Source organism: Takifugu flavidus, chromosome 1 (assembly GCF_003711565.1).
Source record: "Takifugu flavidus isolate HTHZ2018 chromosome 1, ASM371156v2, whole genome shotgun sequence".
Taxonomy (NCBI): domain Eukaryota; kingdom Metazoa; phylum Chordata; class Actinopteri; order Tetraodontiformes; family Tetraodontidae; genus Takifugu; species Takifugu flavidus.
In genome coordinates, this window is record NC_079520.1 from 28,556,561 (window position 1) to 28,575,425 (window position 18,865).

General features: G+C 49.9%; 2 protein-coding genes across 2 annotated transcripts in view; one reads left to right on the forward strand and one right to left on the reverse strand.

The window, feature by feature from the left end:
• The window catches only part of psme4b (proteasome activator subunit 4b), a 32,238-nt gene extending 13,383 nt beyond the window's left edge, over positions 1-18,855 (reverse strand). Inside the window, 18 exon segments of the mRNA XM_057059254.1 lie at positions 10,274-10,372; positions 10,625-10,775; positions 10,954-11,018; positions 11,557-11,646; positions 11,749-11,935; positions 12,018-12,104; positions 12,841-12,961; positions 12,964-13,018; positions 13,090-13,182; positions 13,272-13,394; positions 13,472-13,546; positions 13,893-13,956; positions 14,107-14,256; positions 14,333-14,377; positions 14,925-15,041; positions 17,857-17,997; positions 18,654-18,702; positions 18,705-18,855. Coding sequence (XP_056915234.1) covers positions 10,274-10,372; positions 10,625-10,775; positions 10,954-11,018; positions 11,557-11,646; positions 11,749-11,935; positions 12,018-12,104; positions 12,841-12,961; positions 12,964-13,018; positions 13,090-13,182; positions 13,272-13,394; positions 13,472-13,546; positions 13,893-13,956; positions 14,107-14,256; positions 14,333-14,377; positions 14,925-15,041; positions 17,857-17,997; positions 18,654-18,702; positions 18,705-18,843 — 1,851 coding nt within the window. The 5' untranslated portion in view covers positions 18,844-18,855.
• The window catches only part of msh2 (mutS homolog 2 (E. coli)), a 151,115-nt gene that overhangs the window by 111,076 nt on the left and 21,174 nt on the right, over positions 1-18,865 (forward strand). The gene's annotated exons all lie outside the window — the stretch shown is intronic.

An 18,865-nucleotide genomic window follows, 5' to 3' on the forward strand; every position in this document is an offset into this window, starting at 1 on the left:
CCTCTGTTTCTTGATGGATTTCTGTTTCCCTTTTTATACTCCTCTTCTGTTTGTCTTTTTAATATTTCTTGTCTTTAATTTTTATGCGTCCCTTTCTTTCTTTGCCCCCCTTCCTTTTATTCTGATCCTTCTTCCCCTTCTGTTTCTTCACTCCACATTTCCCTGATACTCTTCCTTTCCTCAACCCACTTTCTCCCTCTCCTTCCTTTTGCCTCCCAATACCTATGTCTTTCCCCTTAGCCTCGAAGTCGGTGTGTAACTACGCAAAAACGATGTCGGACTCCGTAGCATTCTCTGGTCCCCTCCCCAATCTGGCCAGCGATGAGATGTTTAGCCGCATGTCATCGCTTCGTCGCTGGCTGTCACGGTGGTGCCCCGATAACCAGGTGGCCTTTATAGACAATTGGAGCACCTTCTGGAAAACCTGGTCTGATTAGGAGAGACGGTGTCCATCCCACTCGAGATGGCGCTTCTCTCATTTCTAGTAATCTGGCTAATTTTATTAGACCCAAAGTGACCTGACAATCCAGGGTCCAGACCAGGAGGCAGAGTTGTGGTCTTACACACCTCTCTGCTGCTTCCATAGAACCCTCATCCACCAACAATAACATATTTAACACTATAGAGGTAGTCTCTGTTCCACGGTTAAAAGTTCACCAAGCACAGAGCAGGGGAGCGGTCAATCACCAAAATCTTATTAAAATTAATACTGAAGCACAAGTTGGAGAAACAAATATCACAATTAAGTGTGGACTGTTAAATATTAGATCTCTTTTGTGTAAATCCCTGTTAGTGCACGACCTGATAGCGGATCATCACATTGATTTATTTTGTCTTACTGAGACCTGGCTTCAGGAGGAGGAGTATGTTAGCTTAAATGAATCTACTCCTCCTACCCATCTGAATTATCATATTCCTCGTGTTACTGGTCGAGGAGGGGGAGTGGCAGCAATCTATCACTCCAAGTTATTAATTAATCCCAGACCAAAACATGGCTCCAGTTCATTTGAAAGCCTGACTCTTGGCATCACTCATCTGAACTGGAGGACAGAAAAGCCACTTCTGTTTGCAGTTGTATATCGGCCCCCTGCTGGGCCACATTCAGAGTTCCTGTCTGAGTTCTCTGACTTCTTATCTGACTTGGTCCTTAGAACGGAAAAAGTCATTATCATTGGAGACTTTAACATCCATATGGACGTTATAAACGACAGCTTTAGAAATGGCTTCATTTCATTACTTGAGTCAGTTGGTTTCCTCCAGCAGATAAACAACCAACCAATCATAGCTTTAACCACACCCTAGATCTAGTCCTGACTTATGGTGTTGAGGTTAGAACATGTGTCAGTGTTCCCTCAGAACCCAGTCCTGTCAGACCACTCTTTGATCACTTTTACATTTATGATTAAGGATTCTTCTATGCTCAGAACAAAGTCTACTATAGCAGATGTCTCTCAGATAATGCTGTAGCTAAGTTTAAGGAAGTGATCCCTGTGCTGATCTCAGGACCACCGTGTGTTTCCCCAGGGATCAGTCATTATAATCTGAGCCTGCTGAGGTTGACTCTGTTGCTGAAGGGCAGCAACCTCACTGAGAATCACGCTTGATTCTGTTGCCCCCCTGAAAAGAAAATAGTAAATCAGAGGAGGTGTGCCCCCTGGTATAATTCACATATCAGGACCCTCAAGCAGAAAGTACGAAGACTGGAAAGGAAGTGGCATTCTTGTAAGATAGACAGCTACCATGTAGCCTGGAAAGACTGTCTATTAGTATACAAAAAGGCCCTCGCAAGGCTAGAACGCTATTTTTTTCTCTTTGATTGAGGAAAATAAGAACACACCCCAGGTTTCTCTTCAGCACTGTGGCCAAATTAAACAGGGTCACAGTGTTTTTAGATCCCACGTATCCCTTCTTCCCTTGAGTGGTGAAGACTTCATGAGCTTCTTCACTGATAAAGTTCTAGCTATCAGAGAGAAAGCTAACCAGGCCATCCCTACAACTGGACCATCACCAGATGTGCCGACTGTGGGAACATGCAGGGTCTCCAACGAGCCCTTAAGCTCCTTCAGCCCTATATATTTTTCTGAGGCGTCATCGCTAATTCAGAAATCCAAGACCACTACGTGTCTTTTAGATCCCATCCCACACACCTGTTGAAGGATGTTTTACCACTGATAGGCAGTTCTATCCTGGACCAGATCAATGGTTCTTTAGTGTCAGGTTATGTACCCCGGTCCCTACAAGGTGGCAGTGATTAAGCCGTTGCTTAAAAAACCATCACTGGATCCTGATGTCTTAGCAAATTATAGGCCAATATCCAACCTTCCTTTTATCTCTAAAGTTCTAGAGAAGGTGGTGGTGACTCAGTTACTGGAGCACCTGCAGAGAGCAGCCTGTTTGAGATGTTTCAGTCAGGCTTTAGAGCTCACCACAGCACAGAAACAGCACTTCTTAAAGTCACTAATGATCTTCTCATAGCTTCAGATCATGGACTGGTCTCTATGCTGGTTCTGCTGGACCTCAGTGCTGCTTTTGATACAGTTGATCACAGCATCCTGTTACAGAGACTGGAACTGTGATTGGGATTAAAGGGACAGCACTAGACTGGTTTAGATCATACTTATCTGATAGATCCAGTTTGCCCATGTCCACGGCGTTCCCTCCTCATACAGTAGGGTTAGCCATGGAGTTCCTCAAGGTTCCGTACTCGGACCAATCCTCTTCACATTGTACATGCTTCCCTTAGGGAACATTATTCGGCAGCATGGGATAAATTTTCATTGTTATGCTGATGACACTCAGCTCTATTTATCCATGAAACCCGAGGAGGACAGGAAGTTAGTGAAGCTCCAGACCTGTCTTAAAGACATAAAGTCCTGGATGTCTTCAAATTTCCTCCTCCTTAACCCAGGAAAAACTGAGGTCATGGTGTTTGGTCCTGAACCTCTCAGGATAGATTAGATCACATGATCACTCTAGATGGTATCTCATTAACATCTAGTCTCTCTGTGAGGAATCTAGGAGTAACTTTTGATCAAATCTCTCCTTCAACTCACACATTAAATTAGTTTCTAGAAGTGCCTTTTTTCACTTGAGGAACATCTCAAAGATCAGGAAGCTACTGATGCAGCCTGATGCTGAAAGTTAGTCCATGCATTGTTACTCCAGCTGGACTACTGTAACTCCTTATTATCAGGGTGTCCAAACAACTCTTTAAGAAGCCTCCAGTTGATCCAAAATGCTGCAGCCAGAGTTCTGACAGGTATTGACAAAAGAGATCACATAAGTCCTGTAATGGCGTCGCTTCATTGGCTGCCCGTTAAATTTAGAATAACTTTTAAAACCCTTCTTCTGACCTACAAGGTCCTCAGAGGCTAGCTCCATCCTACCTGGAGGAGCTAGTGATACCCTATCAGCCCAATAGACCGCTCCGCTCTCAGAATGCTGGTCTACTTGTGGTTCCCAGAGTTTCTAGGAGTAGAATGGGGGGCCGAGCATTTAGCTACCAGGCCCCCCTGCTTTGGAACCAGCTCCCTGTCCAGGTACGGGAGGCTGACTCCATCGCTACTTTTAAGATCAGACTCAAAACCTACCTCTTTGAAAAAGCTTACTGTTACTAATTCAGTAGTTCCAGTTACTATCATAGACAGACAAATTATCATACTTAGGGGGTCGTCTAATTGTTAGGTCTTCATCTAGCTATGCTGTTATAGGCCAAGGCTGCCGGGGTCCGGAAACATGATCACCTGACAGGCCTCTGTCACTCCACTGGGTCATGGTTTCCTCTCCTTTCCTCTCCTTTCCTCTCCTCATCAAGCAGACTAGTTATGCTGATTCTGTGTAGTTTTTCTGCTCTCCCCCCCCCCCGCCCCCCCCCCTCTATCTATTTGCAGGTATCACTGCCATCGGAGCTGCATAATGACCGCCGGCCCCGTTGAAGTGATTGTGCATATTTTTTGTGTGTGTTTCTGTGCTCTGTGCCTCTCCTCTCCTCTCCTCTCCTCTCCTCTCCTCTCCTCTCCTCTCCTCTCCTCTCCTTCTCCTTTTCCTCTCCCTCTCCTCTTCTTTCCTCTCCTCTTTCCCCCTTCTCCTCGTCCTCTACTCCCCTTCACTCTACCTCTCTCCTCTCCTCTACCCCTCTCCTTTCCTACCTATCCTATCCTCTACCTGTCCTCCCTCCTCTCCTCTCTCTTTACCCAGCCGGCCATCAGCAGGAGGGTCCCCCTACATGAGCCTGGTCCTGCTCAAGGTTTCTTCCTGTTAAAGGGGAGTTTTTCCTTGCCACTGTTGCTTGTCTGGGGTCAGGTCTGGGATTTCTGGAAAGCGCCTTGAAACAATTTTGATTGTATAAGACGCTATATAAATAAAGATTGATTTGATTTGATTTGATTTGACATCCCACCTGACATCACACCTCATCACACTGACATCACCCTCAACATCCCACCTGACATCCCACCTGACAACAGACATGCAACATCACCTGACATCACACCGACCATCACCCTCACATCACATCACACCTGACATCACACCTCATCACACCTCACATCACACCTGACATCACACCTCACATCACATCACACCACCACAACACACCACCACCTGACATCACACCTCACATCACACCTCACATTACATCACACCTGACATCAAACCTGACATCACACCTCATCACACTGACCTCACACCCCATCACATCACACCTGACATCACACCTGACATCACACAACATCAACCCTGACCTCACACCTGACATTACACGTGACATTACATCACACCTGAACCTGACATCCACACCTGACCATCACACCTGACTTCACACCTGACATCACACCTGACATCACACCTGACATCACTCATGACATCCCCTGACATCACACCTCACATCACACCTCACATCCCACCTGACATCACACACCTGACATCACACCTCAATCACATCCATCACACCTGACATCACCCTGACATCACACCTCACCTCACATCCCATCACAATGACATCACCTGACATCACACATCACACCTGACATCAAATCACACCTGACATCACATCACACCTGACATCACACCTCACATCACACCTCACATTACATCACACCTGACATCAAACCTGACCTCAGCCACCTCATCACACCTGACATCACACCTCACATCACATCACACCTGACATCACACCTGACACACAAACTCACACCTCACATCACACCTGACCTCACACCTGACATTACACGTACATTACATCACACCATAGACATCACACCTGCATCACACACCTGACTTCACACCTGACATCACACCTGACATCACCCTGACATCACTCATGACATCACACTGACATCACACCTCACATCACACCTCACATCCCACCTGACATCACACCTGACATCACACCTCACATCACCTCCCCATCACACCTGACATCACACACCTGACATCACACCTCTCATCACACCTCATCACACCTGACATCACACCTGACATCACACCTGACATCACACCTCACATCACAACTGACATCACACCACGACATTACATCACACCTGACATCACACCTGACATCACACCAAACATTACACCTGACATCTCACCTCACATCATACCTCACATCACACATGACATCACACCTGACATCACACATGACATCACATCACACCTCACATCCCACCTGACATCACACCTCATCACAACCTGACACACACCTCACACATCCACCTGACATCCCACCTGACATCACACCTGACATCACACCTGACATCACACCTGTCACCTCACATCACACTGACATCACACACCTCACCCCACACACCTCCATCACACCACATCACATCACACCTCACATCAACATGTCACATCAATCACAAACCTCACCATCCCCTGACATCACAAAACACCTGACATCACACCTCACATCACACCTGACATACATCCCAAATCACACCTGACATCACACCTGAACCATCACACCTCATCACACCTGACATCACACCCGACATCAAAAACCTCACCCATGACAATCACACCACATGCACATCACACCTGAACACCTCACTCACACTGACCTCACACCTGACATTACACCTGACATTACACCTGACATCACATCACACTTGACATCCCACCTGATAGCTCACCTGACATCACACCTCACATCACACCTCACATCTCACCTGATAGCTCACCTGACATCACACCTCACATCACACCTGACATCTCACCTGATAGCTCACCTGACATCACACCTAACATCACACACACATCACATCACACCTGACATCACACCTGACATCACACATGACATCACACCTGACATCACACATGACATCACACCTCACATCACACCACCTCACATCCAGCTGACATCACACCTGACATCCCACCTCACATCCCACCTGACATCACACCTGACATCCACCCCTGACATCACACATGACATCACACCTGACATCACACCTGACATCACACCTCATCACACCTCACATCACATCACACCTGACATCACCTGACATCAACACTGACATCACACCTCACATCACCCTGACACTCATCACAACCTGACATCATACCTGACATCACACATCATCACACCTCACATCCCACCTGACATCACACCTCATCACACCTCACATCACACCTCACATCCCACCTGACATCACACCTGCATCAGACCTGACATCCCACCTCACACCCACCTGACATCACACCTGACATCACCTGACATCACACCTGACATCACACCTGACATTACACCTGACATCACACCTCACATCACATCACACCTGACATCACACCTCACATCACATCACCCTGACATCACACCTCACATCACAATCACACCTGACATCACACCTCACATCACATCACACCTCAATCACATCACACCTGACATCACACATGACATCACACCTGACATCACACCTCACATCACACATCACATCACACCTGACATCACACCTCACATCAATCACACCACACTGACTCACCACCTCACATCACACCTGACATCACACCTGACATCAACACCTGACAATCACAAAACACACCTCACATCACATCACACCTGACATCACACCTCACAATCACACATCACACCTCACATCACATCACACCTGACATCACACATGACATCACACCTGACATCACACCTCACATCACATCACACCTGACATCACACCTCACATCACACAATCACATCACACACACCTGACATCACACCTCACATCACATCACACCTGACATCACACTCACATCACACGACATCACACCTGACATCACACCTGACATCACCCTGACATCACAACCTGACATCACACTCACATCAACATCACACCTGACATCACACCTAACTCACACCTCACATCCCACCTGACATCACCCTGACATCACACCTCACATCACATCACCCTGACATCACAGCTGACATCACACCTGACACATCACACCTGACATCACACCTGACATCACACCTTACATCACACCTGACATCACACTGAACATCACATCACACCTGAATACACCTCACATCTGACATCACACCTGCACATCACATCACACCTCATCACACCTGACATCACACTGACATCACACCTGACATCACACCTCACATCACATCACACCTGACATCACAGCTCACATCACACCTGACATCCCACCCCATCCCACCTGACATCACACCTGACATCACACTCACTCACCCTGACATCAAACCTGACATCACACCTGACATCTCACCTGACATCTCACCTGACATCTCACCTGACATCTCACCTCACATCACACCTGACATCACACCTGACATCACACCTGACATCACACCTGAAATCACACCTGACATCACACATGACATCACACCTCACATCCCACCTGACATCACACTTCATCACACCTCACATCCCACCTCACATCCCACCTGACATCACACCTGACATCCCACCTCACATCCCACCTGACATCACACCTGACATCACACCTCATCACACCTCACATCACATCACACCTGACATCAACCTGACATCAACCTGACATCACACCTCACATCACCCTCACATCACACCTCACATCACACCTGACATCACACCTCACATCACACCTCACATCACATCACACCTCACATCACACCTGACATCACACCTCACATCACACCTGACATCACACATGACATCACACCTCACATCCCACCTCACATCACACCTGACATCTCACCCACCTCACATCACACCTGACATCACACCTGACATCACACCTGACATCACACCTCACATCCCACCTGACATCACACCTGACATCACACCTCCATCACACCTCACATCACATCACACCTGACATCAAACCTGACATCAAACCTGACATCACACCTCACATCACACCTCACATCACACCTCACATCACACCTGACATCACACCTCACATCACACCTCACATCACATCACACATCACATCATCACACCTGACATCACACCTCACATCACCCTGACATCACACATGACATCACACCTCACATCCCACCTCACATCCCACCTGACATCACACCTGACATTACACCTGACATCACACCTGACATCCCACCTGACATCACACCTGGCATCAGACCTGACATCCCACCACCTGTTGCATCAGACCTGACATCCCACCTCACATCCCACCTGACATCCCACCTGACATCACACCTGACATTACACCTGACATCACACCTGACATCACACTGACATCACACCTGACATCACACCTGACATCTCACCTGACATCTCACCACCTCACATCACACATCACACAACCTGACATCACACATGACATCACACATGACATCACACCTCACATCCCACCTGACATCACACCTCATCACACCTCACATCCCACCTCACATCCCACCTGACATCACACATGACATCACACCTGACATCACACCTGACATCACACCTGACATCACACCTGACATTACACCTGACATCACACACCTCACATCACATCACACCTGACATCACACCTCACATCATCACACCTGACATCACACATGACATCACACCTGACATCACACCTGACATCACACCTCACATCACACCTCACATCACATCACACCTGACATCACACCTGACATTACACCTGACATCACACCTGACATCACACCTCACATCACATCACACCTGACACATCACACCTGACATCACACTGACATCACACCTGACATCACACACACACTCACATCACATCACACCTGACATCACACCTGACATCACACCTCACATCACACCTCACATCCCACCTGATATCACACCTCACATCACACCTGACATCACACCTGACATCACACCTGACATCACACGACATCACACCTCACATCACACATGACATCACACCTCACATCACACCTCACATCCCACCTGACATCACACCTGACATCACACCTGACATCACACATGACATCACACACCTGACATCACACACTGACATCACACCTGACATCACACCTCACATCACATCACACCTGACATCACACCTCACATCACATCACACCTGACATCACACCTCATCACATCACATCACACCTGACATCACACCTGACATCACACCTCACATCACATCACACCTCACATCACACCTCACATCACACCTCACATCACACCTGACATCACACCTCACATCACATCACACCTGACATCACACCTGACATCACACCTCACATCACACCTCACATCACATCACACCTGACATCACTCACACCTGACATCACACCTCACATCACATCACACCTGACATCACACCTGACATCACACCTCACATCACATCACACCTGACTCACACCTCACAATCACATCACACCTGACATCACACCTCACATCACATCACACCTGACATCACACCTCACATCACATCACACCTGACATCACACCTGACATCACACCTGACATCACATCACACCTCACATCACACCTCACATCACACCTCACATCACACCTCACATCACACCTCACACCTCACATCACATCACACCTGACATCACACCTGACATCACACCTGACATCACACTCACATCACATCACACCTGACATCACACCTGACATCACACCTCACATCACATCACACCTGACATCACACCTGACATCACACCTCACATCACATCACACCTGACATCACACCTCACATCAACACACCCTGACATCACACACCTCACATCACATCACACCTGACATCACACCTCACATCACATCCACTGACATCACACACACCTGACATCACACCTGACATCACACCTGACATCACATCACACCTGACATCACACCTTTGCTGCTGCTCTGCACACGTCAGCCACCATCCTGCCCGACACGCACGTCTCAAAGATGTTGGAGGTGGCAAAGTTGTAGACTTTCTGCAGAGCAACCTAGAAAAGACACATGGCTGCAGGTCACCTGTATGTCACCTGTATGTCACCTGTGGGTCACCTGTATGTCAACGAGCAGACACCAAACATGGGAAACATTGGTCTGTTCCTCTCAGCAGTGAGAGGGAACCTGAAGATGCTGGTGGGCTAAAGCCACGATGGTCACACATCTGCATCACACCTGTGTAACACCTGAGCAGCACTGAAACAGACGAATGGATGGTGGGAGCTTCTGGAAGAGGGTTGTGCTACCTTGTATATGTCTGTGGAGCACTGAGTGAGGATGGTGCTGACAGTAGAGGACAGGCCCAGCTCCACCAGGCTCTCCAGGTGCGTCTGGGTATCCGTCTCCATCTCGTCTCTGGTCTGTTCCAGCGTGCTGCTGTCAATCAGGGCGAAACACCTGTGCACGATTGCAGTTCCACAGCGGAGGAAGCAAACATCAACCCAGCAGCTGTTTTCACGCTTCACATCCAGCAAAGCATTTGAAAACTTGCTACCGTAATTTCCAGACTATTAGATTATACGTTTTATAATCAGCTGCGCTCTGTAGTCCAGAAATTACGGTAATTTGTCTCTACCTGTCCAGAAACTGGAGGACAAAGTCTTCAAACTCCACTGAAGCAAAACACAGATCCTTTTCCAGCTGTGAGGGAGGACAGAGGTCATTCAGACATCAAAGCTCAGCTCATTCAGACATCAAAGCTCAGCTCAGGTTCCCGGGTCCATGACAGGAGAACACACAAAACCAGCGCCATGGAGCAGAGCTCGACCTTGGTTCTTAATGAAGAGGCTTAGCTTAGCATGTCAAGTCACTGCAGATATTGATATAACTTGAAACTTAAAGTTGTAAAATCCAACATTTCAAATGAGGAAACAATCTCAAAAAAAGAATTAAAGCTTTAAATGAAGTTTAGAAACTTTGTTTTTTTAGAAACACCTCAACTTGTTTTCACACCTGGTAAATGAGCTTTTTTTGATAATGGAGAACTTGTTTGTTAATGTTTTCACGTCATCACTTGCTAAGCTAAGCTAAGCTAACCAGCTGCTTATTTACATCATCTTTTGATTTGACTCTATAAACATGTTAAATTTTTCTTTCAGTTTTAAATGAGAAAGGAAATGCCTTTAAACTTTTAGCTTAGCATCTTGTAAAATGCTATTTTCCAATAGTTGATGCGCACCTCTGTGAGATCACCATGGCGAGAAGGTGCAGAAGAACAATCCACGATCGGCACCAGTGTGGTGAAGGTGGTGATGAACTGGAATGTTATCTGGACAGGAACAGGAAACAGGAAACAGGAAACAGGAAACAGGATTTTCTGAGTCTTCCTGTTTCTGCCGTGATGGATGAACAGAACGTGTTCCTCACCCACCATGCACTTGCTGAAGTCGTTGGGGTCCACGCCAGGCAGGGAACCCATGAGCAGTGGCAGGACGTGGGCTCGGCCCTCTGGGTAACGGTCCTGGGGGGCCACCAGGCTGCGGGCCATGCCGATCATGCAGCTCAGGGTGGCGGTGAGGGTGTGAGGCTCCGTCAGGGTCTCCATGGCTGCGTAGGTCCTGAAGGCCACCAAAGAGGAGGCAGATATGAGGGGGGGTTGAAGTGTCTCTGAGCAGAGAAGGTCTCCACACCAACACCTACTTCTCCAGGACAGGCGGGATGGCCAGTTCTGGGGTGAGCAGCGCCAGGTTCTGCAGGGCGAAGGCTGCGTCGGTGCTGCCGGTTTTACTGCAGCACCAGGAGAGAGCAAGGGACACGCTGAAACTGGGAGGACTGGGAGGATTGGGAGGACTGGGGGGACTGGGAGGATTGGGAGGACTGGGGGGAATGGGATGACTGGGAGGACTGGGAGGACTGGGAGGATTGGGAGGACTGGGAGGATTGGGAGGACTGGGGGGACTGGGAGGACTGGGAGGATTGGGAGGACTGGGAGGATTGGGAGGATTGGGAGGACTGGGAGGACTGGGAGGATTGGGAGCACTGGGAGGATTGGGAGGACTGGGAGGAATGGGAGGATTGGGAGGACTGGGAGGACTGGGAGGATTAGTAGGATTGGGAGGACTGGGAGGATTAGGAGGATTGGAGGACTGGGAGGATTGGGAGGACTGGGAGGACTGGGAGGACTAGGAGGACTGGGAGGATTGGGAGGACTGGGAGGATTGGGAGGACTGGGAGGATTGGGAGGATTGGGAGGACTGGGAGGACTGGGAGGATTGGGAGGACTAACCCTAACCCAAACCCAAACCTTAACCCTTGGGACGATTGGGAGGACTGGGGGGACTGGGAGGATTGAGAGGACTGGGGGGACTGGGAGGATTTGGAGGACTAGGAGGACTGACCCCCCTCGTTCTTCTATGAGGTGAACTTACTAACCTGGTAACCTGAGTAACTACCTGTGAGTAACTACCTGTGAGTAACTACCTGTGAGTAACTACCTGTGAGTAACTACCAGGAGACGCGCTACCTGAACATGGCCAACAGGGCGGCCCCGATGAGGCTGCGTGTGAAGTCCTGCAGGTCTGCGTCCGTCAGCCTCTGGCTGTCAGGGACCAGCGTGATCCAGCTGGGGCCGGCGTGGCGTTCCGGTGGACACGGCGGACGACGCTGGCCGGCAGGCGCTGGAGCAGACGCATCAGACGGGACTGCACCAACAAACAGGGATCCTGGGACATCCCATAACCAAACAAGGACAGGAAGTGAGAGGGACGCCTACCTGCCATCGGCCGTGATTGGACGGGTGGTAGAAGGACGCGATGCTGTGGAAGAGGCAGCTCAGCTCCTTCTGGGCGGGGTTTCCTGGTCCTCCCTGTTGATCATTCCATGAACGTTCCGATGTGAATCCGACGTATTTGTGATGTTGTGATGTCACACTGATGCTAAATCTAGCAAAAATACCAGGAGCGCTGTGATCCACAGCACCAAGTGCCCGATGTCGTAGGAGTTGGTGAGATAGCGCGGTGCCACCATCTGACTGACCCCCACGGGAAGGTTCAGGCTCCGCAGGATTCTGGTGAAGATCTGCACAGGCCGTCAGGAGGCTGCTCACAGGCTCCAGCTACCCCCCCCCCCCCCCAGACGTTAGCATGTCCACTCACCGTGGGAAGGTAGGGGGTCCAGTCCACGTAGCCGATGTTGTCGTTGGCCAGCCGAGCAAACAGGTTGACCAGGTGCTGCAAGACAACACAAGTAGGTGAAGGGTCACATCAGCCCAGGAAAGAGGCTGAAGATGAGAGAAAGACGGGAGGAAGCAGGAAGACGGAAGCGTCTCCGTCCAGGATGGACGACGCCCACAAGCATCCCGACAATCCCAGCTCCTCAAACTGGGAGCAATGGGGAGAAACCATCGGGTCAGCTGGCATGTTTCAGGAGGAGACTGGAGAGAGAGAGAGAGTGTGTGTGTTGTGTGTGTTGTGTGTGTTGTTGTGTGTGGTGTGTGTGTGTGTGTGTGTTTGAGTGTGTGTGTGTGTTTGAGTGTGTGTGTGTGTGTGTTTGAGTGTGTGTGTGTGTGTTCCTCACCCCCTCCCAGCTTGGCTGATTCTGCACCGACATCCAAAGATTCATCAACTCATCAAACCATAACCTGAAAACACACACACACACACACACACACACACGCACACACACACACACACACACACACACACACACACACACCTGAACCTCACGGCCCCGCCCCAATGATGTCATGATGAGAGGGTGAGAGAGGGTGGAGTAAAGACCATGAGGAGACCTGAAGGCCTGGCCGTGCTCCTCCGGGGGCATGATGGTGGGCAGGAACAGCTCCATGTTGCTGACGGCCTTCTGCATCACCACGTCGAACACACACAGCAGCGGGCGCCACTCGTCCAGCATCTCCCTGGTGGACGCCACGGGGAAATACCTGGAAAACCAAGAGAGAGGAAGTCCGGCACTCAGCATCCTCCTGACGGGGACTGAGAGGAAGGAGGTCCACTCACGGTCTGCAGCTTTTGATCAAAGCCTTCAGGATGTGTTCCAGCGAGCTGCAACCCAGAGAGAGGAGGTGATGAGCACCGGTGACCCAGGGTACCCAGAGTACCCAGGTTACCCAGGGTACCCAGAGTTCCCAGGTACCCACATTATACCCACGTTACCCAGGGTATACCCGGGGTACCCCCAGGGTACCTAGGTTACCCAGGGTACCCAGGGTTACCCAGGTTACCCACGTTACCCAGAGTACCCACGTTACCCAGATTACCCAGGTTACCCAGGGTACCCAGGTTGCCCAGGGTACCTAGGTTACCCAGGGTACCCAGGTTACCCAGGTTACCCAGGGTTACCCTGGTTACCCAGGTTACCCAGGTACCCAGGTTACCCAGGTTAACACGACACAAAGAAAGCAGCCTGGAGGAGAAGTGGGCTCAAACTGGACTCATATTTCTTTTTGCTCTTTGGTTTCATGCTGGTTTGGTGGGAAAACCCTAAAAATGAACAAATCTGGACTCTGGATCCATCCTGCAGAACCCTGAGGACCCCTCCAGAACCTTGTGGAGGGGAGCATGCAGCTCCTGGAGGAGAGCTGGAACATACCTGGGAAACCAGATGAGCCCAAGGTGCTCGGTTTTGGAATAGACCACACTCTCATACAGGTCGTAAAGTGGTCGCCATGGCAACTGGAGGTCGTCCCGCGACAGCAACTCCTTTTTCCTGAAAGGGAACCGGAGTGGTGATGTTGGGCAGAGTCTGGCAGACTTATTTCAATCCGTCTGTGTAGATTCTCATTCGTCCAGGTCGTAAAGATCCAAGCTAGGATTTCTGTGTCGCTTGGACTTTCAGATGTTTCGCCCTCTCTCCAGAAGGCTTCTTCAGTTCTGAACACAAGCAGAGCTTGAAAATGGTGCCAACAAACTCCCTGAAGCAGAAGCAGAACAGGTTAGGCTAAAGGAAACGGCTGCAATAGCCAGTACCAAGACTCCAACCTCCAAGATCACCAACGAAGAAAAAAGAGCCCTCGCGTCCTTAGCAAAGGACACGGACATCCCCAAAACCCTAATCCTAACCCATCTGACAAAGGGAGGCGCACGGTCACACTCAACACCACTGACTATGACACCAAAACACTCAAACTCCTGACCGACACTAACACGTATGATTAACTCAATCAGGAACCCACCAGCTCATATAAGAAGAAGGTAATAGATCCACTCCAGAAACTGGAAAAGGAGCAAGCCATCGACAGACCACAATACTACCGTCTATATCCAGGAGAAGCCGCCCTTGCATTTATGGATTTCCCAAGAGCCACAAACAAGGGACCCCCTCAGACCCACAGTAAGTAGCATCAATTCTGTCACATGAATTGGCCTCCATCTTGTCTCCCATGGTTGGCAACACCCCACACCACATCAGAACTCCCAGGACTTTCCTACAAAGGTTAGTGGTCTAAAACTACAACCAGTAGAGACCATGGTATCCTACGATGTCACTTCCCTTTTCACATGCATCCGTACCACCAAAACAATAGAGACCACCCACAAGCACCTTAACACCGGCCCAAATCTGCACCATGCTGGACCTGTGTTAGAACACCACCTACTTCCAGTACAGAGAAGGCTTCTACAGGCAGAAACATGGCTGTGCCATGGGCTCACCAGTATCCCCCATAGTTACCAATCTATACATGGAGAAGGTGGAAGTCCAAGCCCTGACATCCTTTACAGGAACTGCCCCAAACCACTGGTTCAGATATGTGGATGACACCTGGGTCAAGACTGAAACACAAGTATTGGAATTGTTCTCAACCCACCTCAACCAAAAAGATGATTATGTCAAATTCACCACAGTTGATGTAAAAGAAGAGGTCTACAGAAAACCCACACACAGGAACACCAGTTGGGTGTAATCAAAACCCTCGACAACACCGAGCTAAAGAAATACCCACCACAACCCGAGGCAAGAAGGTACAGGACCATCTCAACACAGCACTCAAAAAATGTGGCTACCCAAACTGGGCCTTCACCAAGACCTCCATAAAACGAGACGCTGGTAGACCCGAAGGACAAAACACCGAGACATAGACAAAGTAATGTTGTCTATGTTGCACAGGGCCAGGAGGAATGCAAGGAACTTTATGTTGGTTAAACTAAACAGCCCAACAAACAGCCCGTAAAAGAGTGGCACAACACCGACGTGCCACCTCTTCAGGTCAGGACTCAGCAGTCCACCTACACCGAAGGGAAACTGGGTCCTGTGAGGACAGTGCGGGTACTGGCCAGAGAAGATTGCTGTTTCGAGAGGGGTGTCCAGGAAGCCATCCATGTCAGATTGGAAAAACCATCCTTAAACAGAGGTGGTGGGCTGAGGCACTTCCTGTCACCCACAGCAACGCAGTCCTCCACTCCTTCCACCAACAAACCAAACGTTCACACCATTCCAGGAGACCTGGAGACTCACCACCAAGTGAGCCAGCAGACAAAGGGGAGACACCTCAACCGAAACAAGGTGGACGAACCTACCAATGACCCTCCCAACGACCCTACCAACGACCCTCCCAACGACCCTACCAATGACCCTCCCAACGACCCCCAACGACCCACCAACGACCCACCAACGACCCTGCCAACGACCCACCAATGACCCACCAACGACCCTGCCAACGACTCTCAGGTGACCACCCAGATCATTAGCATGCTAATGGTCCACAGGGGCTATATTTTCAAGCTCTGCCCCCAGTGAGTTCAGAACTGAAGAAGCCTTCTGGATGGAAGGTGAAACGTCTTCAAGGTAAAAACGGTCGACACAGAAAACTTACCTTGGACATCTGCTGACAATATTTATGAACATTCTCTAAAGGCGCGGCCCCTCCCCCGGCTAAGCTCAACGCCATGAGGACTCTCTGGACCATCTATCATCTATCTATTATGGATCTATCTATCTATCCAGCCCCAGTTTAGTGGAGGACACACAAGGCAGCTAAACTGGTTAAAGCAACTTTAAGCTTTGAGTGTATGTATGTGTGGGTCTGTGTGTTTGTGTGTGTGTGCATGTGTGTGTTTACATATCTGTGAGTTTGTATGTCTGTGTGAGTGTATGTGAGTGTGCTGGCCTGTGTGTGTGTAAATATCTGTGAGTTTGTGTGTCTGTGTGAGTGTGTGTGCGGACCTGTGTGTGTGTGTGTGTGTGCATGTGTGTGTTTACATATCTGTGAGTTTGTATGTCTGTGTGAGTGTGTGTGCATGTGTGTATGTGTGCGCATATCTGTGAGTTTGTCTGTGTGAGTGTTTGTGTGTGCATGTCTGTGTATGTGAGTGGGCTGGCCTGTGTGTGTGTGTGTGCATATCTGTGAGTGTGTGCGTGTCTATGTTTGTGTATGTGAGTGTGCTGGCCTGTGTGTGTGTGTATGTGTGTGTGTGTGTGTGTGTGTGCATGTGTGTATGTGTGCGCATATCTGTGAGTTTGTGTGTCTGTGTGAGTGTGTGTGCATATCTGTGAGTTTGTGTGTGAGTGTGTGCACGTCACCCACTTGAGCAGCTGGATGAGCAGCCGGGCGTAGCCCTGCGTGGTGTGGGGCTCCAGGGGGGGCAGCGTCACCAGCTCGTAGAGCAGCTTGATGAAGAGGACGTGGTCGTCCCTGCTGAAGCGCCGTCCGTACAGCTTCAGGAACCTGATGGGACATGGGGGGGGGCAAGAGACGTGGGACATGGGGGGGCAAGAGAGACATGGGACATTGGGGGGGGGGGGAGAGACATGGGACATTAGGGGAGGGGGCAAGAGACATGGGACATGGGTGGGAAGAGACATGGGGGGGGTGAGAGACATGGGACATTAGGGGGGGGGAGAGACATGGGGGGGGAGAGACATGGGACATTAGGGGAGGGGGCAAGAGACATGGGACATTAGGGGGGGGGCAAGAGAGACATGGGACATTAGGGGAGGGGGCAAGAGACATGGGACATTAGGGGGGGACAAGAGACATGGGACATTGGGGGGGGGGGCAAGAGACATGGGACATTGGGGGGGGGCAAGGAGACATGGGACATGGGGGGGCAAGAGACATGGGACATTGGGGGGGGGCAAGAGACATGGGACATTGGGGGGGGGGGCGAGCTCAACTTCAACACAACTTCAGATGTGAAGCAAAGTTCTTTGACTTTCATCCATAGTTCGTAAAAATTAAATAGTTTTTAAACTTGAATAACTCGACAGCACCAACAGGATCTGGATCTTAGTCCGTAATCACGGATTTTCAGCTCATTAAGGAGCAATTTCCCGTCACATTACAACCTCTGACGTCCAGTTAAAGCTCGTGTGCGGACTTACGACACCAGTCTCCTGCACCAGAACGCGGCCCCGGGCCACAGCTCCCGAGCAGCACCGCCCTGGACAGGCCGGCCTTGATCTGCGCCAGCAGCTCCGTGGCCTCCTCCTCCAGCCGGTGGGCGTAGGGCAGCAGGCGGTTGTACACGATCTCCTTCTGCGGCCTGAAGGCGCCATCCTCACCCTCACTCATGTCCACGCCTCACTTTCCTTTG